This window comes from Manis javanica, chromosome 16, assembly GCF_040802235.1.
Source record: "Manis javanica isolate MJ-LG chromosome 16, MJ_LKY, whole genome shotgun sequence".
Classification (NCBI taxonomy): Eukaryota; Metazoa; Chordata; class Mammalia; order Pholidota; family Manidae; genus Manis; species Manis javanica.
The window spans coordinates 20347960-20375186 of NC_133171.1; the positions used below are offsets into that span (position 1 = coordinate 20347960).

Below are 27227 nucleotides of genomic sequence, written 5' to 3' on the forward strand. Positions count from 1 at the left end.
CATGTCCGCACAGAGCTATCTTCTCTACTGTAATCTTTCTTTCTTCAGGCTTCACATCCCCAGTTCCTTTTAATATCCCACAGTGACACCGTTTTGTGGTGCCTGCGCCTCCCTCTGACCCAGGTCATTTCTCCTCTGAATTCTCTCTTCCATCTGGGACCCTCATGAAATGCCCCTTCTCAATAAAATGGACTATGACACTGAAATGGACAGGTTAGCTGAGCAGGGCTAGTGCCTTTCGCCACAGAAAGCACACTTTCATTAATGGGCAAAAGTGAAACTGGTTTCTTGGGCAACTACATCACACCACTAACTCATATCACACTTAATGGTGACTATTTAGGCTTTTTCAAATATACTGGGTCAAAGATCCCAAGGGCAGGACTTAGAACTATAACAGCAAATGCCATCTGTGGTTGCTCTCAACTTGTCACAACCACACTCAGGCCCAGCAAACAGCTTACTCCTAGGAAATTTCATCTTCCTCTCTGTCTGCTTTCTTACTCATTTCAAGAGAAATATACTGAATGCCTAGCATTGAATGAAATACAGTCCTGAACAAGGTAATACCCTTCTGCCACCAAGCAACTGAACCCGGAAGTGGGGAGAAATACTCACAATTCACAGTAACAAGACATACAGTGCTACATGATACAATGCCCACAAGGATATGCACATCGTGTTCACTGCCAAGGCTCCATTTCCCACAATAGTACCTGCCTGGTCATAGATCCTTGTAAGTGTTCACTCAATGAACAAATGAATGATAGCAAGTTCTAAAAGATTTTAGCCAAGTGAGGGACCAAATCTAATTGAGGTTAAAGGTAGTTGTTAGGCCAGGTTCTGAAAGATGTCTAGAGATCAAGAAAAGACAAGGGAGTATGAAGCGAAAGAATGAATGAACATAAGCAAAAGCATACCTACAGATACTTGTGGTCCTATTTCCTGATTAGGAACAGAGGCCCTTTATGGTGGGACAGCAGATCGGAATGTCAGGTTAAGGCAAGATCGCATAAACTCAGGCACACGATTAAGGAGTCTGAACACAGCATTCAAGGTATAGGGCATCTGTTCTGCAGCTCCTTTCACAATTGGGAGGGTCTAAAATTCTCTCATCCTTTAACATAGGGACTTGGATTCTCTGACTGATACAAAGGGTATGGGGTATAGAAAACAGGAGGAGACACGGAAAATGGCTAAACTAGCTCTTGTAGTACTGCAAAGACATTCTGCAGGCAAATTGTCCAGGGCACAGTGACAAGCCACCTAAGGGTTCTATCCTCACTAAATGATGACGTCCCTGGGAGAAATGGCAACATTAGGAGTTCCAGGGGATGAGTTTGCTCTTAGTGACCCTGACACCTCAGAAGGTTATGTTGGTGGAGATGCTGAATAAGTAGTTGGAAACCTAGGACTTTCTGGAAAGAAACAAGAACTGAAAGGACAGATCTAGTAGTCATCCAGAGATGAGAGAATTAAAATAATACAAGTAGACGAGATAGTCAAAAGAAAAGAACATTAAATACAAAACTTAGAATAATGACTGTGTTTGGAATATGACAGTGGTCATGTAGATAGGAGACAGATAAGACACAGGAGTGATGGAAAGACACTTAGAATGGCACACTGTCAAATGATTCATGAATTGAGTCTTTAAATAGATAAGGTGTCAAACAACAACGAATGTTGGCGAGGATGTGGAGAAAGGGGAACCCTCCTCCACTGCTGGTGGGAATGTAAGTGAGTTCAACCATTGTGGAAAGCAGTATGGAGGTTCCTCAAAAAACTCAAAATAGAAATACCATTTGATCCAGGAATTCCACTTCTAGGAATTTACCCTAAGAATGCAGCAGCCCAGTTTGAAAAAGACAGATGCACCCTTATGTTTATCGCAGCACTATTTACAATAGCCAAGAAATGGAAGCAACCTAAGTGTCCATCAGTAGATGAATGGATAAAGACGATGTGGTACATATACACAATGGAATATTATTCAGCCATAAGAAGAAAACAAATCCTACCATTTGCAACAACATGGATGGAGCTGGAGGGAATTATGCTCAGTTAAATAAGCCAAGCGGAGAAAGACAAGTACCAAATGATTTCACTCATCTGTGGAGTATAAGAACAAAGGAAAACTGAAGGAACAAAACAGCAGCAGAATCACAGAACCCAAGAATGGACTAACAGTTACCAAAGGGAAAGGAACTGGGGAGGATGGGTGGGAAGGGAGGGAGAAGGGGAAAAAAACAGCGCATTATGATTAGCAGACATAATGTAGGGGGTGCACGGGGAGGGCTGTGCAGCAGAGAGAAGACAAGTAGTGATTCTATAGCATCTTACTATGCTGAAGGACAGTGACTGTAATGGGGTGGGGGAGGGGACTTGACGATGGGGAGAGTCTAGTAAACATAATGTTGCTCATGTAACTGTAGATTAATGATACCAAAATAAAAAACAAAACAAAACAAAACACACACACAAAAAAGATAAGGTGGACAATAATAGTGGTAACTGTGATTATAAAATACCAACAAATATTAAATGTTTACTAGGGGGTGGCAGGTAGTTTTTGTGCATTAACTCATTTAATCCTCACAGCACCTGAGTCATCTTCCATTCTACAGATGAAGAAATCAAGCCTTAAATAGGTTAGTGACTGGCTGACATCAGTTCACACTCATAGGGACAGTAGAGCCTGTGCTTGAATCTGAATCATCTGACTTGAGAGCCCAAGTCCCTGACCACTGCACAACTGCCTCTGTTCATCAAAAGAGGGAGAAGAGGCCCCTGGACTTGGTGACCAGGAGACCACTCGAGAGCCATTTCAGTAGACAAACAGGGACAGAAGGCACATTTCAAGCGGTCACAAAGTGAGGGAGTAGAGAGAAGTCGTGAAGGCAAGTATAAAACTGCGCATTGAAAGAAAGGAAAAAGAACATGCTGAGTAAAGAGCTCAAGGCAATAAAACTGCCTTTTTTTTTTTAAGCATAAGAAGACTCTAAGGGTGAGAAGAATAAATTTGGCACACTACAGGCAATTCTGGGCCTGTTTTTAGAAATAAAGTTTTAATGGAACAGCCATGTTCATTCACGTACATATCGTCCGGCTGCTTTTGATCTACAATAGCAGAGATAAGTAGTTGCACCCGAGACCATACAAGCTGTAAAGACTAAAATATTTACTATCTGGTTTTTTACACGGAAGGTTGCTGACTCCTGTTAAGAGGCCTTATGAGATGGAAAAGAAGAGATTAAAAGCAGAGGTGGGGTGTTTAGTCTTATAAAGGTCTTTCCTAAACAAAGAAAGAAACAAAAACAAATATATGAACAGTTATGAGACCTCGATGTTTCATTCAAACATCTTCATTCCTTCAGTGCCACCTGGGAATGATGACTGCCTGTGCAGCTGACAGGGGCATCAGTCAGAGAGAGTCTATTCTTTCTGTATTCAGAGTTCTGGAAACTTCAGTTAGAAGGAGATAAGTCTCTCCTAAAGCGACTGAATGATTGGTTCGAAAATTGCTATTTATAATGTCCTATGAAATCCCTACCAAGAAAAGATGGCAATATACCTCCTACATGACTCAAATAATTCAGGACGATGCCGCTCGGGCAGAATTAAATATCCGCATTTGCCCCCCGTGTACAATTTCCTCTTGGTTGGGAAGAGGGAACTTACTTCGAAGAATAAGCATTAAAGGTCGCTGCGGTCATTTGGTTGGATGGGCAAATCCCCTGTGAATGAGGAACAAAGTTGGAAAGACACTGTGTTAAGGGAAGACTGATCATGGCAGCTCATAAAGGAAGCCGAGGCGAATGCTCAGCGTGAGATGCTGACGCCCGCATGGATTTTAATGTTACACACCAAAACCAGGAACTAACAGTAAGTCACAAAGTACATAGCTAATATTATTAGTTCCTTGCAGGAAAAAAAGTTAGTTTTTCAGCCATTGGTAAGGGCAAAATAATGTTTTCTTTCTCAAAACTGTTATTTCACTAATATTCATAATCATTAGTTTTCTTTTTCTCAACATTTATTGCTTTATTTTTTCTTACATAAACAATACATGTCCATCAAAAGATGAATGGATAAAAAAGATGTGGTACATACTGACAATGGAGTATTTTTCAGCCATAAAAAGAAGTCCTGCCATTTGCAACAACATGGATGTATCTAGAGGCTGTTATGCTCAGTGAAATAAGTCAGGCAGAGAAAGACAAATACCACATCATTTCACTTATTTGTGGAGTATAAAAACAAAGCAAACAAAATGAACAAAACAGCAGTAGACTTACAGACGCTGAGAAGTGACTAGTGGTTGCCATGGGGGAGGGGTTGGGATGAGCGGGTGGGGAGGGTGAGGGGGATGAAGGAGCACAGTGATTCAAACAAGTAATGTGAGCAAGAGGCTGGTCATGGGGGGATGGCAGTGCAACATGGAGAATAGAGCCGGGATTCTGTAACATCTTCCTATGATGACAGATAGTAGAAGCAGGGGTGGAGGTGAGGACTGAATAATACGGGTAACTGCTGAACCTCTGTGTTGTATATTTGAAACCGACATAAGGCTGTATATCAATGATACTTCAACAAATATATATACATATGTATACATATATGTGTGTGTGTGTGTGTGTGTGTGTGTATATATATATATATATATTTACTGTAAAGCATTCAAGCCACACTGTGAAGTGTAAGAGAAATAAAACTTACCTAATCATACTACATGAAATAATCATCATTAACATTTTGAACACCTTTCCACAAATCTCTATACATATCTATATAGTTATCTATATTTTACATATTTGTAATATTGTATATGAGTAATTTAAATCTTCTGGTGGCTTTAACAGTTAGACAGTAAGCGTATATTTGTATTTTTGATTTATGAAAAATAGAAAATAGAAGTCGATTCCATGAAATAAAAGTGAAAAGGTTAGCACACTTACACCACCACTCAACTTTCTCCCTCTTTAACTCCTGATTTTAGTTTCACTACTTTTACATTAAGACTTCCAACATTTACTTCTGTTTTTACCTAACACTGGGTTTTCCCTTCTTGTCTAAGTTGGTATTAAAATTTTAAACCCATTAAAATGCAGTTACAGACAATGATGACAGACCCATAGAGAAAGAAATGTAATTCTATCTCTTTAATCCTGAAGCTCAAAGCAGATTGTCCCAAAGTGGTAATTTTGAAAAGTTTTCTTTCAGTTTTTGTACTTTTATGATTTCATTTCTGCTACAGTTTCTTATTGATACCTGATATTGTAGACTTAGTTATTTTTCTGTTATGCTATAGAATTTCCTCAAAAAGCCTTTTCCATATGGAATATTGGGGGTAAAATTTCTGAGACTATGTCTGCATATATTTTTATTCTGCCTTCACGTCTGCCTGAAAAAATGGGTAGGCACAGAATTCTTGGCCCAAAATAAATCCCCTTTGGAACTTTGGTAACGCCTCTGTACTTGGCTGATTCTGAGAACTGGCTCCAGTTCCTTTGTAAGACAGCCTGTTGTTTATTCTCTCTTGAAATCTTAAAACTTTTTTTTTCTTTATTCAGGTATTCTGACCAGGCCATGTCTAGGTAGGGGGGTCTTTTGCCCATTCGTTTGGGTCAATCTCAGTGGGTCACATCAAGATTCCTGTGAAATGTTTTTTTTACATCTTCTTAAATTTTTCTATTATGTTTCTTTTTAAATTCTGAAGTTCCTATTAGAAGGCAGTTGGTCATTTTGAATCTATGCACCGTTTTGACTGATTTTTTCCCTTACATTTTTCATCGTTTTACTACATCTTTTAAAGCATATTTCTTCCACAGAAATAGCTTGATTTGTTCTCTATCAGTTTATTTAATCCTGTATTACAGTTATCATGTTTTCAACTGCTAAGCAATATTTCTTGTTCTCTGACTACTCCATTTCATAGCAGCCTAATCCTAAAATATTCCCTCATGTCCCACTGACTTACTAAGTACAACTTTTTAAAAAGACCTCTGAGGTACTTTTAATTATCTGGGCTCAGTTCTTTGGTTTATCTTATTGTTTCCTTGACATCTTAATCAGCTTTCCTCAAATATCTTATGATCTTTGATTTTGTTGATATTTTTGAGGAAAATAGACCACATTTTTATTCCTTTCTGTAGTTTTTTCCTCTCTTAAGTTGGGTAAAGAAAAGAAGAATTAAGTAAAAAGCACTACAGTTTCTCATTAGCACTTACATGTTAAATTAATATTCAACAAATTCTTAATTATTCTGAAGAATCTGGAAACTTGTGGCCTAATTACATAAGTGGAAAGGAGTAAAGAGAAAGGAACAGAATGTCTCCTTAGTGGCAAATTTGATTATCCTCAGGTTTTCATCTGTCATCATGGGTTCCTAACATTTGCAAATAAATCATATATTTATGTATATTTGTACATAAATACAGCTTACTGACAATCCTAAAAAGTTGTTGACAATTAAAATCTTAAAATCATTAACAATTAAAAGTGCATATTTTGCACTCAAATTAGCCTACATTTTCCTGCCTCTAATCTTTTCCCAAAATCTGCTTATATCTGTTGTCACTTTCAGAAACCAGTTCTCATTGTCCCACTGGGAGTGATTCAGATGAATTATTGTCCCCTGCCCTTCCAAGCGTCCGTTCAGAGCGAGCAGGGAGAAGCAGGCCCTGGGAGAAGGCTGGCGTCCTCCTACCTGCTGTGTGGTGCTGGTGACGATGCTCTGCTGTAGGCGGTAGGCCTGCTCTTGAAGGTATTTCCTGGTCTCATGATTCCGGAGCAGATAGTTTTCTATCTGGAAATTAAGTACATGCATCTCTCAAGAACACATTTTGACTCAGCAGAGAGTAAAGCTGTAAGTGGAGCAACCAGGTGCCAAACTTAAAACCAAGCACTAATTCACCCATTCCACCTCTGCCTCGACCACACAAGACATCGGAGAGGGAAACTGCTAGCATTCTGATGCACTGCTGGCGTTCGGAGTTAGAAATCTAATTTGCAGTTAATAGGAGCAATTTTTATTGACTTGTTGTTGACAAAGACAGCCAAGTATTTAATTGCCTGCAGGGTTAGAGACTCCATTTAGTGACTTTTAATCACTGTCCTGCACGTAATTGCAATCTTTCTCTCTCCTGAGGTTTTAGCCCCTAAACATTCAGAAGTTAAATATCCCTCAAGAAGCGTGGGTGGCATTCCCTGAGCCTCTTGGCCTTATTCCAGTAGTACAGTCCACCAGCACTGACAGAATGCCTTGAGGAGGAAAAAAAAGGGTAAAACAGGCACAAAACTTGAAGGATACAGATTGGTACAACTCAGACATAGACTAGTTTCATTAACCCACCAGGTTTTCACATTTTCTCAAAAGCAAGACCAATTTTAGCAGAACTATGGAAAATGAGAAAACTTGAAGTTGCGTGACAATCTGTTTTACTATACATAGACAATCTCCTATGGAAAATTCAAATGTACAAATGATAACTAGATTGAAAGAAAGCACTTAAGATGACATGCAATGGATATACATTGAATAAAAAATGAAGGGTTAGTTATTGGGAATAGTGGATACCTATAAAGATGTTTTTTTAAAAAATAATGATTTGAGATGGGTAATTGAGCCATATATATTTTATCAGCTTTTTTTAAAAAAATAATACCACTTACTATTTGGCTTTTAATTTGTCAATATAGTTCCCTGGTTAAGAACTTCTAATAACTGTGAGGCTCTCAGTATTTATTATATTTTTATTTTCATTTTCCATATGTTATAAGTGAGTATTACTTAACAACAATTAGTAACAATTAAAATACAGGCTATAATTACTATCATCCCTGGAAACAATAAAGCAGAACAAAATGTGCCTTTCCACTAAGCATAAATTAAGATGAAAAGATCCTTGAAATGAAAGATCATTAAAGTAACACATTAATACCATGACATTATATTACATTAATTTTCTCTCGCTGCTTCCCAAGGAGCCATCTCTTTCCAAGGTGACATTACCATCAACGTAAAATATTTTTGCTAAAAAAAGATCCTTGCTTTAAATATGACAGGCCGGCACTATGCTTTTGTTTTGTTATTTGTTCTTTTGCATTTAGCCCCATTTAGCCCTGGCTGTGGGCCAGAGAGCAGTTCGTTTAATTAGGAGGCTCAGCTCGTACGCAGGCAGTGCAGGCAAAGCCCACAGTTTCCAGACTTTCCCCGGGTGCACCAATGGTGCTTCACCAACTAAACCTGGAGGGAACTTTTTAGAAAAAGATAATATTCCAAGCTCATTTCTAAAAGCCAGTGGGAGGGGAAGAAAGAACCATAATGTTTAAGTCATACAAAGACCACTGAAAGTATTTTCGTTTTGGATTAACAGGGTAAACTTTCCTTCTATCACCACTCCAGAATGAGGACAGAGAACCCACGTCCCAAGGATTAAGGGTGAGCGGCCCGACTCAGGTCAAATGGAAAGGGAAGGCCCACTGGGTGTTATCACGATCGCCAGTAGCCCTGGGCAGAGTGCCCTGGGGGCGGTCTAGAGCCAGGCAGACATCATCTCCAGCCTCACTGCTGAAAACAGCAGCAGCCAAGAGGCAAAATTCTGTATTTTAATGAAGGAATCTTGCATTAAGAAAAAAACACAAATATTGAGTACAGAATCACAATATTGTTCTTTAGTAGAGTAAAATTAAGGATGGAGTTCTGTTAAAATGAAAACTTGAATATGTAAGTATTATAGATAAAAACAATAAACATGAGCTTTAAAGTCACCAATTTTCCACATAAAAAAACCACAAATGTTAAAACTGATGTATCTGCATACTCTGCATTTATTCTTTGTTTCTTCTTTTATCTTCCCCTCTTTTCCTGCCTTCTCTGGTTTTAAGTAATGTATACGAATGTACTCTCCCTCCTTCCTCCCTATATATTCATTATGCTACTTGAAAAATTTTAGTGGTTGCACGAGGGTTTGCAATTTACATACGACTAATCCAAGTCCACTTTGAAATAACGCGATACCATTTCGCAAGTAGCGCAGGTACTTTTTAACAGCATTGCCAAACTTCTCCTTTTCATCCCTTGTAACATAACTTGGAATGTTATTATTCCTCCTTTACTTTTGGAAGGAAACTTGCTAGATACATAATTCTACGCTGCTTAGGTTTTTTCCTTCAACACTTTAAATATTTCACTCCAATTTCTTCTTGCCTGCATGATTTCTGACCAGAAGTCTGATGTAATTCTTAACCTATTCCTCAGTATGTAAGGTGTTTCTTTCCTCTGGCTTCTTTTCAAGATTTTTTCTTTGCCTTTGGTTTTCTGTAGTTTGAATGGGACATGCTTACCTGCAGTTGTTCTGGTATTTATTCTACTTGGTGTTCTCTGATATTCCCGGATCAGGGTTTGGTGCCTATCATTCATTTGGGGAAATTCTCAGCCGTTATTATTTCATATATTTCTTCCGTTCCTCCTCTTTCTTCTACTTCCGGTATTCCCATTATATGGATGTTCAATCTTTTGTGCTTGTCTCACAGTTCTGGGACATCCTGTTTGGGCTAGCCCCCCAACCTTTTTTTTTTCTTTGAATTTCAGCTTGGGAAGTTTCTAATGACATATCTTCAAGCTCAATGATTCCTCATCTGTACCCAATCTACTGATGAGCTCAAAGACATTTTTCATTTCTGCTACAGTGTATTTTGATATCTAACATTTCCTTTTGATTTTTTCATTCGAGAGTATCCCTTGGCTTACATTACTTTTCTGTTTTTCCATGTTTTTTACTTTCTTATTGGAGTCCATAACATATTAATCAATAGTTATTTTAAATTCCCTGGCTGGTAACCAAAATCTGTCCTATCTGAATCTGGTTTCAATGTTTCCTTTGCCCCCTCACACTGTTTTTCCTTGCCTTTTAGCATGCCTTGCAATTTTTTGTTGAAAGCTAGATATGGTATATCTGGTAATAGGAACTTAGGTGATCAGGCTTTTAGTGTGAGGATTTCTGTTAATCTGGCTAGAAACTTGGGTGCGTTAAATGTTTGCTGCAGCTACATATGCCAGGGGCTTTACTTTCTTCTAATGTCCTTGTTTTTGTCTTTCTTACTGTTTTGGGATTTCCCTAGAAACTCTTTCTTAAAATAGAGTGTCTTACAGCTTTCCTCAGTTTTAATCCACTGTTATTACACTTGAGGTGTAATAACAGTGGATTTGAGGTATAGTAACAGTGGATTAAAGGTAAGGTTTTAGGGAAGGGAAGCATTCTATCATCTTAGCTCAAATTTAGTTTTAGTTTTTTCTAAGCTGGCCTCAGTCCCTGGGCTCTGACCTTCAGAAGTATTTCTTGGCCTTTATTCCCCCTTCCTTATGTGAAACAGGAAGGCTAGAGGGGACTAGAGTTTTATAAATGTCTTTTGCTAGGTCAGATAAGGCTCAAGTTGAGTAGTTTCCCTTCATTATGGACAGGAGAAGGCTCTGGATGTATTTCAGAATGGTCACATTCCCCCTTCCATTTGCCAGAACCACGAGGGGATTTTTCTCCAGTCTAAAACTTGGTGGGGCTGTTGGAGGTAAGACTCATGAAACAGTCGGGGCATCCCTAAGACGGGGTCCCTAGGGATTTTTAGCTCTTAAACTAGTCCACTCTAGGCCTCTAGTAATTCATCAATTACCAGTTAAGCATTCCTCTGAGTTACTGGCTCCATTAGATTCTATTCTTGGTAAGCTCTTCTCAGCTGGGATTCACTGTGTTTCTCTGTATTCCTCCCTCTCCGGTTTCCAGGCTGAGTGGGTGTGAGAAGAGTCACTGATTTTCTGTTAGTTCAGCTTTTGTTCTTATTGTGGAGATGGGAGTGGTGACTTCCAAACTCTTTCCCTATCAAGTCTGAAACCAGAAATCTAGCTTCTCTAAAATACATCTTTTGTTATAAGCTAACTAATATCCTTCAGGAAGTATAAAGATATCAAACATTTTTATGCTGCTTTATGGTCTATAAACTGCCTTATAAAGATATCAAACATTTTTATGTGGCCTTATGGTTTATAAACTTTCACATACACTTTCTCATCTGAACCTCATGGCCACATTAGGCAAATTACTTACTCACCTTGTTCTTGGGGTGTCTTATCACCTTTGTCCTTTCTAAAATGTGGACATAAGAGAACCTGTCTCATGGGATTATTTTTAAGATTACAGGTGTTAATTTATGCAAAGCATTTAAAATAGTGTCAGGCACCTGGGAAGAACCATATATTGTCAGCTAAACACAGTTATCATATATCCTTATTTTGTTATACAGCTGAAGAAACTAAACTTCAGAAAAATGAAGTAACTTACTGAAGTTACAAACCTGGGAACAGTTTTAGTCAAACTGGTCTAAATCCAAATCTTGAATGATTTCTTTTGCCACACAATAGCTTTCTCTCCCCTACAGTCCTATTCCCTTTTATTCAACAAATGTCTAAGGAACATCCAAGCATGCAAGCCAGGCACTGTGCTACCTGCTGAGAATAAAAAAAGATGAAAAATACATGGGCTCTGCCTTCATGGAGCTCTGGGGAAAAAATAAATATGGAACCAGGTAAGTTAAAACAATGTCACAAGGCCAACGAAAGAGAAGCACAGGAAATTCTAGTTACATCACCTAACTAGGAGAAGAAGGGTGCTCTGAGTAATCTTTCTGGATGAGCGGACCCGGTTTCAATCTCAACAGACATGCACGGTGCTGGGGAAGGCATGAGTATCATCTGTGGTACAGAAGTGATTCTCAAACTTTGAGATCACCAGGAGAGCTTATAAAAACACAGATTGCTGGAGCAGGCTCAAGATGGCGGCGTGAGTAGGGCGGCAGAAATCTCCTCCCAAAACCATATATATTTTTGAAAATACAACAAATGCAACTATTCCTAAAAGAGAGAGCAGAAGATAAAGTACAACAGCCAGACTACATCTACATCTGCGAGAACTCAGCATCTCATGAAGGGGGTAAGATACAAAGTCATGACCCAGCAGGACCTGAGTGCGCCCCCCACCCCAGCTACCTGGCGGGAGGAGAGGAGTCAGAGTGGGGAGAGAGAGGAAGCACAGGACGCTAAATAACCAGCCCTAGAAATCTGCACCGGGAGCACAGACACACATTGCATGGTGTGCTGGACATTAGAGAATCAGGAGGGTAGGGTCGGAGACCTAGACTGCGGGCGGGTCCCCATAGGGACTCCCCTGGGACGAGAGAAAAGCAGGTGCTTTTGAAAAGTCTTAAAGGGACAAGGGCTCAACAGCTGAACAAAATTGTCCCAGCACACTCAGCCCAGAAGGCTGGGAATCTTGAGGAACTTTGGGCCCCCGAAGCCCCTGGGGAATAAAGCAGCCCCAAAGCCCCTCACAGCGATAAGCAGCCTGGTATTTGTTCCCCAGGGCAGACACTGCAAGCAGACCAGCTGACCCGAACAGCAGCAGAGCAGCCGGAGAGCAGCCCCGCCCACAGCAACCACGCAGGGTCTCCTCCCAGTGTGCAGCTAATGGGGACAAGCAGCGGAAGCTGGAGCAAGGTCCAGAAGGCACGAAGGGGCGCTGTTCTCGCAGGAGAACACATCCGATGTGGCTGTGAACCCCTGCAGTGCTCTAGGCTAGCCCGAGGGTGGCCCTGCCCACAGCAGCTCAGGAGATTATCCCAGAGGCTGCTTCTGCTGTGCGGGTAGAGGGCACAGGCAGTGGAGAAGAGCAAGGTGACCAACAAGCAGGAAGGGACTTTGTTCTCCCAGCTGACACACGTGCCACCTGCCTGCGACCACTTCTATTGCCATGAAAAGGCAGAAGATCTGGTTCGGTCAAAAATCACTAAGACAACCTCAGACAGAGGGCCTGGTGAGATAGAAATAACCGATCTTCATGACAAAGAATTCAAAATAAAAAGTCATAACCATGCTGATGGACCTGCAGAGAAATACGCAAGAGCTAAGGGACGAAGTGCGGAGGGAGGTAACAGAAACGAAATAATCGATAGAAAGGCTTAAGAGGCTGGACAAAGTTCAAGAGACTGTTAATGGAATAGAAATCAGAGAAAAGGAACACAGAGAAGCTGATGCAGACAGAGATAAAAAGATCTCTAGGAATAAAAGAATATTAAGACAACAGTGTGACCAATCCAAAAGGAACAATATTCGCATTATAGGGGTACCAGAAGAAGAAGACAGAGAAAAAGACATAGAAAATGTCTTTGAAGAAATAATTCCTGAAAATTTTCCCAAGCTGGGGAAGGAAATAGTATCTCAGACCATGGAAGACCACAGATCTTCCAATGCAAGGGACCAAGAAGGACAACACCAAGACATATAATAATTAAAATGGCAAAGATCAAGGACAGGGACAGAGTATTAAAGGCAGCCAGAGAGAGTAAAAAGGTCACCTACAAAGGAAAACCCATCAGGCTATCATCAGACTTCTCAACTGAAACCTTACAGGCCAGAAGAGAATATCATGATATACTTAATGCAATGAAACAGAAGGGCCTTGAACCAAGGATACTATATCCAGCACTATTATCATTTAAATATGAAGGAGGGATTAAACAATTCCCAGACAAGCAAAAGTTGAGGGAATTTGCCTCCCACAAACCACCTCTATAGGGTATCTTAGAGGGACTGCTCTAGATGGGAGCACTCCTAGAAAGAACACAGAACAAAACACCCAACAGATGAAGAATGGAGGAGGAGGAAAAAGAAGGGAAAGAAATAATCATCAGACTGTGTTAATAACAGCTCAATACGCAAGTGAGGTGAGAAAGTAAGGTAGTAAACAAGCTAACCTTGAACCTTTGGTAACCACAAATCTAAAGCCTGCAATGGCAATAAGTACATATCTTTCAATAATCACCCTAAATGTAAATGGACTGAATGCAACAATCAAAAGACACAGAGTAATAGAATGGATGAAAAAGCAAGACCCATCTATATGCTGCTTACAAGAGACTCACCTCAAACCCAAAGACATGCACAGAGTAAAAGTCAAGGGATGGAGAAAGATATTTCATGCAAACAACAGAGAGAAAAAAGCAGGTGTTGCAGTACTAGTATCAGACAAAATAGACTTCAAAACAAAGAAAGTAACAAGAGATAAAGAAGGACATTACATAATGATAAAGGGCTCAGTCCAACAAGAGGATATAACCATTATAAATATATATGCACCCAATACAGGAGCACCAGCATATGTGAAACAAATACTAACAGAACTAAAGGAGGAAATAGACTGCAATACATTCATTCTGGGAGACTTCAACACACCACTCACTCCAAAGGACAGATCCACCAGACAGAAAATAAATAAGGACACAGAGGCACTGAACAACACACTAGAACAGATGGATCTAATAGGCATCTATAGAACTCTACACCAAAAAGCAACGGGATACACATTCTTCTCAAGTGCACACGGAACATTCTCCAGAATAGACCACATACTAGGTGACAAAAAGAGCCTCAGTAAATTCAAAAAGATTGAAATCCTACCAGCCAACTTTTCAGACCACAAAGGTATAAAACTAGAAATAAACTGTACAAAGAAAGCAAAAAGGCTCACAAACACATGGAGGCTTAACAACATACTCCTAAATAATTAATGGATCAATGACCAAATTAAAATGGAGATCCAGCAACATATGGAAACAAATGACAACAATAACACAAAGCCCCAACTTCTGTGGGACACAGCAAAAGCAGTCCTAAAAGGAAAGTATGTAGCAATCCAGGCATATTTAAAGAAGGAAGAACAATCCCAAATGAATAGTCTAATGTCACAATTATCGAAATTGGAAAAAGAACAAATGAGGCCTAAGGTCAGCAGACGGAGGGACATAATAAAGATTAGAGAAGAAATAAATAAAATTGAGAAGAATAAAACAATAGAAAAAAATCAATGAAACCAAGAGCTGGTTCTTCAAGAAAATAAACAAAATAGATAAGCCTCTAGCCAGACTTATTAAGTGAAATTCTACCAACCAACTTCTCAAATCACAAAGGTATAAAACTAGAAATAAACCGTACAAAGAAAACAAAAAGGCTCACAAGCACATGGAGGCTTAACAACATGCTCCTAAATAATCAATAGATCAATGACCAAATTAAAACAGAGATAAAGCAATATATGGAGACAAATGAAAACAACAACATAGCGTTATTACGAGAAAAAGAGGATCTACACACATAAACATAATCAGAAATGAGAAAGGAAAAATCACAACGGAACCCACAGAAATACAAATTATTAGAGACTACTATGAAAATCTATGTACTAAAAAGCTGGAAAACCTAGAAGAAATGGACAACTTTCTAGAGAAACACAACCTTCCAAGACTGACCAAGGAAGAAACAAAATCTAAACAGACCAATTACCAGCAAAGAAATTGAATCAATAATCAAAAAACTACCCAAAAACAAAACATCCGGGCCAGATGGAATCACAGCTGAATTTTATCAGACATATAGAGAAGACATAATACCCATTCTCCTTAAAGTTTTTCCAAAAACAGGAGGGAATACTTCCAAACTCATTCTATGAAGCCAGCATCACTCTAATACCAAAACAAGGCAAAGACCCCACAAGAAAAGAAAATTACAGATGAATATCCCTGATGAACATAAATGCAAAAATACTCAACAAAATACTAACAAACTGAATTCAAAAATACATCAAGAGGATCATAAACCGTGACCAGGTGGGATTCATCTCAGGGATGCAAGGATGGTACAACATTCAAAAATCCATCAACATCATCCACCACATCAACAAAAAGAAGGACAAAAACCACATGATCATCTCCATAGATGCTGAAAAAGCATTTGACAAAATTCAACATCCATTCATGATAAAAACTCTTAACAAAATGGGCACAGAGGGCAACTACCTCAACATAATAAAGGCCACATATGATAAACCCATAGCCAACATCATACTGAACAGCGAGAGGCAAATTGCAGCGCTCCAAAATCTTACAACTACAGAATATTTACTGTTAAAAGAACATATGGGATGTGAACAGTCCACAGGAATGGGTTGTTTTAATTTGTCTGATTTCTCTCAGACTGTTCAAATTCAGCTGGACAATATCCACCATATCATAGATAAGTTTTCACAAATGCCTAAGGTGCCTAACTGGTTTTCTTGGTTTCACTGAAGATGGCCGGTAATTATAGGTCTGCTTTGGTTATGTAACTGTATTCCTATTATGTTAATGTGTGTGTGCAAGTTAATTAGTAGTTTAAAACCTATACATGCTGAAGTTACTCTACAAGAAGATATGTCAAAGAAACAATCAATCTTCCCATGTCTTCTTCCATCTGCTACTTCTATAGCTTTTCTTCTTCCTTCCTAATTACAACCCCTAAATAGAATTTGTGCCTCATATCAAATTTACTGTGTATCACAATTCTTCCAAGTGGTAAAGATACATGAAGACAAATGCTGGGCATAGAAGCCACAGGGCATAAATCTGCAAAGAAGTAAAAAGCTAACCTTTTCAAACAACATTGCTTCTCTCTCACTTACCGACTCTACATTTCCCTGTATGGCCCCGGAAGATGACTGGTTAGCCAGAGACGGGTGAGATTCCTCAAGGGAGGAACAACCTAAGACAGGCACAGTCGCAGGGGGGCCAACTGGTGAGAAATTGGGGATCAACAGAGGTGAGGCTTAGAACCTCCCCCCCCACCCCCCCCGTTCTGAGAGAAATCTGCTGCATCCGTGGATGTTTTATTGCCCTTGTCTAGCTCGGATTAACACATAGTCTACAGGCACACACCTGATCATCTACATTTGCTCTCTTACAACACTAAACTATGTTTTCTACCTTTATCTTGCATCTACCTACCACTTCAGCATTTTATTAAAAATAATAATAATGAGAGAAATGTGGTATCCACATATAAATCAAGTATAAAAATCAAACGAATATTCATATTTGAACTGACTGTTTATAGTTCATAATGCATGATCAAAACTGAAAGTTTCTGTGATGACTGCCCTTGTACTGTTCACCATGTAACTTACTCACTATGTAAGAATTTGTTCTGCATGTAAGAACTTGTTCGTTATGCTTCAGAAGATTGGAGACTGACGAGAATTAGGCTTGGGGTGGATTAGTGATTATACATTGAGAATTGAGTCCCCTATACAGAATTTTATTGTTGTTAACAACCATTTGATCAATAAATAGGAGAGATGCCCTCACAAAAAAAAAAAAAAAAAAGTACACACTTCCAATTGTAAAATAAATAAGTAACCAAGATGTAATGTATAGCATAAGGAATATAGTCAAAATATTGTAACAACTTGGTATGGTGATAGCTGGTACCTAGAATTATCATGTATATAAATGTTCAATCACTGTGTTGTACACCTGAAACTAATGTAATACTGTGTGTCAACTACCCTTCAATAAAAAATTATTATCTAAAAAAAAAAAAAAGAGTTGGTTAGAGATAAATTTGGCAGCAGACAGGAGGCATGTCCTGGGAAGAATGTCATGCCAAGTTAAGGAGATCAGGCTTTCTCCTAAAAACCACTGGCAAGGGATGGATTTGGGAGGAGAGATCGAAGGCTTTAGTCTTTTCAACTTGAACATGAAATAAGATGGCTATTTTTGACTGCACAAAGGGGAACAGACACGAGGATGCAATAAGCCTGGTGAGAGGTGATGAGGTTGACTTAAATCATGGCATCTCTAATAGAAATGGAGGGAAGGGGAACTAATGAAGAGATCTGTGCTACAGAATCCATGACCGCGGTGTGTGACTGGCTATGGAACATACGGAAACGTGGAGCTTGGGGGGCTGGACAGAGGGTAGCACCACTAGGTGAGAAAACAAAGAGGGAGGAGAGATTCCTCACGTAACACCACAGTAAAGGTGAAGAAGGATTCTTCAGATGGGAAATATTGGAGCATATCTAAAAATAGAGAGAAAGGTGACCATAAGCATAGAAAGAGAAGCACGAAGGTATGGTGAGCTAAGGAATGACTCATAGGGCAAGTCACGGGCACAGGGAACAGTGGGGCCAGGCGCCCTGACGGCTGGACTTCAAAGGGGAGAGCATCCGTCATTCTTAGGTTGCCAGAATGGAGGTGGGAATGGGTGTGGATTTAGACACATTTATAGACAAATATGGTGAAGGGAGATCTCAGTAACATCGTGAATTTCTTGATGAGGAAAGGAGAGAAGGTTCTGGCTGCTGAGGATGAAAGCAATAAAGGCGGTGCTAATCAGCATACACATCAAAGGACGAACAGCAAGTGACCTAGGCAAAGGCTCTGGCCTGCTGACGTTGTAAGAATGTTATTTTATTCCATTCAAGTTTCATGATAAACTGAAGTCTTCTTTATTTTATTCCTCCCCGAGTCATGCATTATGCCAGTCATGATCATAAGAATACAAGCTAATGCGAAAACAGCTTTGTAAAACATCAAGTACTGTTCATATGTTCAGAGTTACTAATACAATTCAATTCAAATGTGTATAATCAAGCTACTGGTTCTTCATTACCTTCTGCAGAGCCTCTTCTGTTTTTTCAGGGTTTGTTTTTAGGGCTTGAGAAGCATCATACATAGGAATTGGCATAAACCTCAACGTGTAGTTCCTAGAAAAGGGAAATAATATGTTCATTTAAAAATAACTTCCTATTACTTTAAGTAGACACTCTTTCGTAAAATCCAAAAAGACTGTTACCAGGGTATCTAAGAAAATTCTAAACCAGGAGACTGTCTTAGCCCCTAGACTGAAGATCAGCTTTCTGCAGTGCCCACGTGTGCATGTGCTGGCAACCCTGTCAGTTCATGCTGACTTACAAAACTGACGTACCTTTAAGGAATCTGGTTTTATTGTTCTGTTGTCAGTTTTCAATCACATCAAGGACAGAACTTTCAAACTGGATTTGGATAGATAGACTGAGAGAAAGGTTAGAAAGAAGGTCCATCATTAACTTGCTACTTGCGTTTTAGTCACCAATAACCCAAATGTACCTGGATCACCACATTAACGACATGTGATAGCCAGACCCAAACTGGTGGAGGAAAAATACAAAATAAAACCAAAACATTTGCTTGCAAAGCAAGGACATTAGTATCCACAAAATAGTCTGTTCAGGTTCTCGGCTCCCTCACACAAACAAGCGGAAGACCAGCGACTGTCTTTAGAGAAGGTGGTGGGAGCTGGCCTTCTGTCTGCTCAGCATCCCGACCTCTGCGGGACCCTGCAGTCTGCACTCAGTCGGCCAGGCCCGCCAGATTCTCAACACCAAGTGAAGCAACTGTGGAGTACGTGATCTATAGTCACCTCACCCCTGTGGACCAGCGGGTCAGACAAGAGAGCTAGGATGAGTCATTGTTGTGTGAGGAAAACACACAGAACCGTGTGTTCTGGCCTTTGACCCCAACCCTGCCGGGACTGCTGTGTGCAGGGACAGCAACTGACACCTGCTCCCCTACCACTACCACGAGCTGTGGCACTGAGATGCCTTCTCTCTTCGCCCCTGCATGCATCTGTCTTTCTGTAACGTGGCACTCAGGAAGACTGACCTTTTGGGCCACATGATGGCAATGGGGTCATTCTCCTAGCCCACTGGAACCACACAGTCTGCTGGCTTGTTTAGACCTTTAAAATGGTTAGCAGTCCTCACAATGGGATCCTTACGAATATTTAAGATGATTTCTACTGGAAGAGTTAATTAACAACTAGTTCCTAAAATAAGGTACTGATAATGAAGAAATAATAAAGAAAATAAGCAATGACCTTAATCAGAGCAGTAATCTGGATAGGTAATACCTAATGGAAAAAATGCTCTTCATCCAGGCCAATGTATAAGGTGGCTTAATGTAAAACAACAAGCAAAGAAAAGGTTGTCATTTCTACAAAGGTAACTTTTTAACATAGCTTTGTTTTAGCAAAATTTATTTTGTTTGCTGTAAGAAGAAGCCAGCCAACTGGAATACATCTTTTTTGCAGCCTTGAAGATGTCCCTTTTCCTCATGCAATTCCATTTTTATCATTCTATAGAACACCACAGTTTATTTAAACCAAATGTGGTTTTTGGACACGTGGCATGCTGTAGCACAGCATACCATACGATTAAGTTATATTTTTTTATTAACTGTTATATTTTTTGTTCCATCAATCCAGAAATGCTGAGTATTGGGTGTACATACTCTTGGCTTCTTATAAAGACCAGCCTGGGCTGGCAGTCTACAACAGCAGGGGAGTGGCGTAAGTGCTGTTAGCACCCAAATGCAATTATCTGTCGATAAATACTTCTATTCAAAGGTCCCGAGGTGCAAGCAGAGTAATTATAGGGGATTCTGCAATCCTGAAGGCTCCAGGGTTGGTAGTGCAAGACGCCTTATCCATGCTGATTGACAGCCGGTGCCCGACTGGCTAAAGCAGAACCACGGAATTTAGAACTGGAAGGCACTTAAGAGAATTTACTCTTTCTCACTTTATCAAACAAGAATTAATCAGAGAGGTGAAATGCTTTGCTCTAGATCATAGGGCTTGTTAGTGTCAGAGCCAGGGACTGAATGGGGATACCTGATTCCAGATCTGGGCTTTTAACCACAACACTGTGCTGGGCATGACACCTCCACCTAGGAAATCTGGGAAAACACAAAATAAAGAGTGCCCCTCCCCTCCCCCAGGGGACCGACCTCTATACTACTGGCCCCTTATTTCCCACCTACATTTTGTAACCTCACTTTTAATGATTAAATCTGCTTTCATCATTTCTGCCTTTAGAATAAGGTATGAGGATTGAAAAGCACAGAACCACCTAATTTCCAGCACTTTTTTCCAGCCATGTTTGTATTATTACTGCTTGCTTAGTTTTCTGGGAAAGTAAATTTGACAATAAATAATAATTGCAGACTTTAGTTACTAAAATAATCAAGTCTTTCACAGTAATGAGACAAGTCAGCCTTGGGCTTGCCATTCATCAATACCACTTTTATTTTCTGGACATCAGCTTTCTTCTCACCACTGCATTTAAAGTCGTCATAATGGGCAAGAAAAGCAAAGAGCCAGTGAGCTGTGAACCAGAAGGCGGAGGAAGCAAGGCGGCTATCACGCGACCCCTCCCCGGGACCTCAGTTAATCTTTAGGACAGCGCAGTGTCCTCAGCACAGCAAGTAGCTCTGCCCTCGTTTTTCAGATGAGGGAACTCACACCAGGTCAAGTCAATGCCTTCCCAGGGCCCATGGCCAGCTAGCGACAGACTCAGACCCAGATCTCCTGACTCCCAACCTATTGCTACTTCTTTTACCCCAAGATGACAAAGATACCATTGATTCTTTTGTATTTTTCTAGGAAGAAGTCCCGATTAAAACTTACTTTTCCATTGCAACAGCTATATCTTGAAAGCCTTGTGCAGTAATGTTGTTCTTGTCCCATATTACAGTCCTGTTTGAAATGAAGTCACATAAATAATCAGACACTCAGGAATGGAGGAAATGACCATCATTGACAATATCTCTTTTTGGCAACACTGTCTAGGTATTTGTTTAATGAGCAAGGAATAATATTCAACTTTGTTTCAAACAAAACAAGGATGAACATTTACCCCAACACTGTATTCACAAGTAGTATGAAAAAAACATACTTAAAAGCAACACACTCACATTAACTTAATCATTAAGTTACCTAATGTTTTACAAGCAAGAAAACTCTAAAGGTTGATTTCTCTGATATTCTCCCCAAGTAGTCTCCAAACATATGTCAGTATTCATGTCTGAGGCTGGAGCTATTTACAAAAGATGCTCAACAGTCCTATGTCTGCATAAAGAATTTCAGGTGCTGAGACTTTTTCTATTCTGAACGAGAGGGAACCTTGTCATATTTTCCTCTGTTTTCATCACTGCTGGATACGTGTGATCAGCAATCCCAGGAACCTCACGCACTTTGCTGGCAAAACTTCAGTTACCATAAATAGGAGGCTATTTACTTTTAAACAGGAAATCTATTTTGGAAGAAAAGTATTATTTTATCTCCAGAATATGAATACTTCGGAGGTTATTTTAGGGTTTGTCGATTCACTTGACACATGGAATCGTTTGTACTGATCTGAGTGACCCCAGACGTCCACTCCCCAACTCTAACTGCTTTCCCTTCCTGATCTCAATGACCTTCTTCACATACATACTGACCTTCAAAGGAATTGCTGTGGTTTTGGCTTTTGGCTGCAGTTTAGACGGAAGGTTGAGGCTCTGGCTTATACTGGAGAGCAAGGGAATCATCAAAAAGAGCCCGTAAAGAGCAACGCAAGTGAACTCTTGACTCACCAGCCTCCTGGGCTGGGGGGCAGCCGGACCTCCCTGACGACGGATAGTAACGTGGTCATCACGTAGCTAGTCTTTAAGGGAAGTGGTCACCAAACAGCTAGGCCTTAAGAAAAGCCACACTTGGGAAGCGCTATGAATGGTGACCACTAAATAGAGGAGTCAGCACCCAGCACGAACTTGTCTTTGAACCTGTGGACCTCGTCTCCCTTGATTTTAAGCCTTTATATCGGGAGGAGTGGGCGCGGAATTCCTGTAAGACATCAGGCCCACATCCAGTACAGGGAAGCCCCTGGTGTCGGTCCTTCTGTCTTCACGCTGCCTCACAACCCCTCCACCCCCGGCTGGCGGCCTTTCCCCGCCCCTGGCTCAGCCTTCAGCGCCCACGGAAATGGCTGCACTTCCCAGCCGGGCTGTACCTCGCAGTGAAACTCTACGACGACAGCTGGACGGAATCGCTGTGTCTACACTCGGGGACACTCCCCCCAGTATTTTGATAAAAGGCTTGAACATGCCTCTGCTTCCCAGCTGGCCTGGGACACTCAGGCCCCCTGCGCGCGGCACGTCTCCAGCGCCCAGCGGTCAGAGCTGCCCGGCCGTCCTCGCGCGCACACGCAGGGCCCAAGCACCGCCCGCGCACCTGAGCTTGGAGTTGATCTGCAGCGCCTTGGCCAGCATCCGTGCTCCCATGTCCCCCATCCCGTTCCCACTGATGTCCACCTTGGTCAGGGAGGTGTTGCTTCCCAGGGCATTGATGATGATGGTGACCTCAGTCTTGAGTTTTGAGTCGGCCAGGGACAAGGACTGCAGGGGCTGTGGGGGGGACAACAGGCAGCACTCACAGGCTCATCAAGTCAGGCGTCACCCGCCGTGACCCAGTTCATGGAGAATCGTTAAGAGTAGGCACCCGATTTCAAAGATCTGCTTAAATGACACTGACGAATGGGACCTGAAGTTGCTGACATAAAACGGACCTTTGGAGTCAAACATGGAGAGCTGCATTTTAATGCTGACTACTGGCCACCTCTCTTCTAAGGGTAGCCATGGGAAGGTACCTGGAGGGGCAGATGCCAGGTCTTTTGAAGTGGAGGATAGGATGAAATTAGTAAAAATACAGCACAGAAATTCCTGGGCTTCAGTTTGGCTGCACTCTCTCTTCTCACTCTATTTTTGTGCAAGTGAAATGACATCTTAAAATACTAGTAAAGGACAAATGCAAAATAAAAACCAGCACATAATAACTGACATAAGCTTTTTACATGTGTTTATTCATTTAATCCTCCTAGTAACCCAATAGTTAGGCAATAATCTATTAGGCGCTGTAATTCTCATTTCCCAAATGAGAATCAGAAACGTTGAGTAACTCAACCAAAGTCACACAGTTAGAAATTAGCTGTATGGGAACAGGACAGCCTGGTTCTAGACTTTGTGCACTTAATTCCTATACAACATCTCCTCTATTAGCTTATCCTGTATCTTTCTGATTGTCACTCTTAGCTGTATTTTCTAAGTACCAATTGGAAGAAATACCTACAATTAAAAAAAAAGATGAAGAAAAGACAAGAAAAGCCAAATGTGTGTGACCTTAGTACCATCAGCTGCATGGGGGAAGCCAGACTGACCCACTCACTGCCCATTTAAGGCACTGAAAGCCACTCGGCCTGGAGGTAGGCTTTGTCTGGCCTGGAGAGTATCTGACCAGGAAAATGAGGGTGACTCCCCGCTCACACCAGACTCCCTTTGCCTGTTCACACTGCCTTCCTAGCCCTGTGGGCATCCGATTTTGCAATCCTTGATTTCTGACCATAACTGAATTAAGGAAATGGGGAGAATTCCAGGACTCAGATCAACGTAGCTCTTAAAGTCAGAATTCAGACCTCACTGGGGAAATCAGATGTCTTCCTTGAGGTGGTCCACACTGGCCCAGCCATACTGAGCAACGCTCTAGGATCAGTCCTTAAGCAGTTCTGACATTACAAGGAGGGGGATACTGGAGGCAGTTTCCAGGGTTGTCCGTGACCAGGTTCCACAGTGGCCCATAGGATTTTGGTTCTCAAGGTGCCTGGGCATTCTGTGTGGCCACATACAAAGCCTGGGGTTCATCTGTGTCCATTTAACCACTGCATATTGACTTCCAAAGAACACCTGTTCGAGCTGCATCTGTCAAATGGCTCAGGAAGGTTTTGATGATTTCAAGTCTTAGAAACCCACATTATGTGTTTGGTTATAGTTTTGCTGGGTGATTGTATTTACTGCCCTTATTGTCCAAATTTGACCATGTTTTCTAAACTTCCTATATCCAAAGTAAAATCAAAAGGTAATATATTAAATAGAATCAAAATCTTTTAAGATAAATGGCATGGTAAACACGGTCCAGCAGTTACAACCTCAACCAAAAAGCCTGCATATGCTTAGACTCAGGCAGGTTTAGTGAGCCTGCTTGAATTTTCTTAAGATCTTACATTCAAGTAAATGAAAACAAAACTAAATTAGAATGGTTCAGACTCAGGAAAAGTGAACGTTTTAAATGAAACAAATGCAATGTTGCTTTAATAAAAAGCTGTAATCACACCTCTTCATTTCAATAATCTCCATTCAACTACTACAAAAATGATATATTATGGCTTCTTCCTAATACCGGAAAACTGCCAAGTCTCCAAGCTAGCAAGTAACAATTCCAGTACTATATTCAAACTCTAATACACTGCAGTTAACACTTAAAAATAACAGACAGAGTTATTAATGAGAACAGAACAGCCTAAACTGCAAGCATATGTATAAGGTCATCCCTTCTTGATTTACTGCACTTCCATGTAACATTACTATTCGAAATCTTACTTTCTTTTCATAGCTGAACATGCATAATCTGAGAATTTGTCTCCTTGCTACAAGCACTCCCAGGAGGAATACATTCTGTTCTACCGGTTACAAGACGGGTTTGTATGTAATATCTCAAAATAACATTTCCTGTCAGCTTGGCCCCTCGGTGTTAGCATCGCACAACTCTGCGCCCAGCAGTCTGACAACCAGTGTCTGTAGTCAAAGACGACACGACACGGGAGCCCACTGGATCCCACCTGGGCACAGTGCGCAGTACTGGGGGGATACAGCATTCCACAGACTGTCAAAGAACAAGCTCTACAAACACAAGGTCAGAATGTAACGAAAAAACAAAAACAAAAACAAAGATTTCAGATGTAAAAACCTTAAAAAATAAAAATGAGCCCAATTGTGCCAGTTATTGGTGGAATTTTTATAGTCACAAGACTCAACTCCTAATCATTTTAAATTGTTTTACATATTACTATTTCAAAAGCAGAAAAAAACAGAAGGTAATTGCATTTTGAAAAAGCCACCTAGTATTCAGTGACATGAAAACCCAAAAAGTTTTCACTCTACATTATTAGTGGCATATTTCTCAAACCTTTAACTTGATGGAATTCACATTTTCACAGCAAACTTTACCAGCTGCAAGTATACTTTTAAGTGTTTTAAATACCAAAATTATCTTTAAATGAGACTTCCAAATTATAGAAACAGCATTTGAAGACCCTTGTATCATAAACAAAACATGAAATTAAGAAATACATTTTTCATGAAATTCCTAAACTACATGATAAGAAACAAATATTTGGGGATGAATATTAAATATGATTCTGTAGTATTTGCTTCTCTAAAATTTAAAACTGGACCAGTACTGGGAAATTCAAAAGTCAAATAAAGCGGAGAGGTATAAAGTCGAATTAAATATATAAAACAACATAAATTCTGAAAAGTGTAAATTACATTCTGTTTATGCCCTACTTTTAATAATCCAGAATAAGACTAGCAAAATATGGGGTTTATTAGGAAAGGAGGACAAAGACATGTGCTTGAATTCATTACATAATAATGAGTTTCATTTCTGGCTCACAGGTTGGAAGTCATACCTTCACACTGAAGAAGCAAACAACAGAATTTTCTCCTGCCACCAATTCAGAAGGGAAAATTTTATTTTTTAAAAATGTGACAAACTTCACGTGATTAATACAGGAAATCCCTCTCAGGACTTACAAAAGTAGCTATCACAAAACATGAGTAACATGAACCTTCACAGAAGAATGCAAATAGATTTGAATTTTAGGAGCCATAAAATCTGTTCAGTGGCCAAACAGGACTAAGACAGGAAAGGAACATTAGCAAAACATAAAATCTTAAAGAGCAATCAGTAAAATATAAAGTGTGATAAACCAGGTTTAAATTAAATGAGTCAAAGGTAGAGTGCTTCTTGTCCACAAAATCTCTTTTTTCTAATGTATTTTAAAGGGGAACAAAATAGGAAACTATTTAAAGTTAAATTTATTTACTCTGAACCAAGTCTTGGCCAGGAGCAACTAGAGGGGATGAAAAGACAAGGATCACTAGAGCTGTAGGAGCAATTTGAGACGAGACAACTTTCTTAGTCCCTTCTAATTCTGCACAGTTACTAGATGGAATTCAAATTAGCAATATGTTTCTCAGCATGATATAAGGTCATAAAGTCAACTAGATTCTAAGAATTCGTGCTTGCAGATGAGTGTATTAGGAAGTTAGGAAGTATAAGGCTTATTAAAAGATAGCTTAAGAGTCCATTTATATTTCTTTTAATCTATTAGTTACAATCTTCCTTTAATTAGTGATGAGTTGAATGAAGTACAGAATAAGTTTTATATACGTTCTATAATTGTATTAAAGCATAAATGTTTACTACATTTAAAGAAAATAATAGAAAATGTATACATAGAAAAAATTAACTGAAGCATATCAGTATTAACCCAGTAGCAATAATTAGTAAAACTGCAACAAACAAAAGATTTCAGGCAAAAGTTTTTAAAATAATACTCACTGATTCTTCATCTTGAATCATTTGTACTAAGTTGTCCAACACAGGTGTCAGATTT

General features: G+C 40.0%; 1 protein-coding gene across 9 annotated transcripts in view; it reads right to left on the reverse strand.

Moving 5' to 3' along the window:
• The window catches only part of CARMIL1 (capping protein regulator and myosin 1 linker 1), a 330496-nt gene that overhangs the window by 67214 nt on the left and 236055 nt on the right, over window positions 1–27227 (reverse strand). For all 9 annotated transcript variants that reach the window (XM_073224193.1, XM_073224192.1, XM_073224191.1 and 6 more), the window contains 5 exons: window positions 27173–27227; window positions 22949–23121; window positions 21365–21433; window positions 18533–18626; window positions 6710–6808 (listed from right to left, as the gene is read on the reverse strand). In XM_073224193.1, coding sequence (XP_073080294.1) covers window positions 6710–6808; window positions 18533–18626; window positions 21365–21433; window positions 22949–23121; window positions 27173–27227 — 490 coding nt within the window. The remainder of the gene's footprint in view (window positions 1–6709; window positions 6809–18532; window positions 18627–21364; window positions 21434–22948; window positions 23122–27172) is intronic.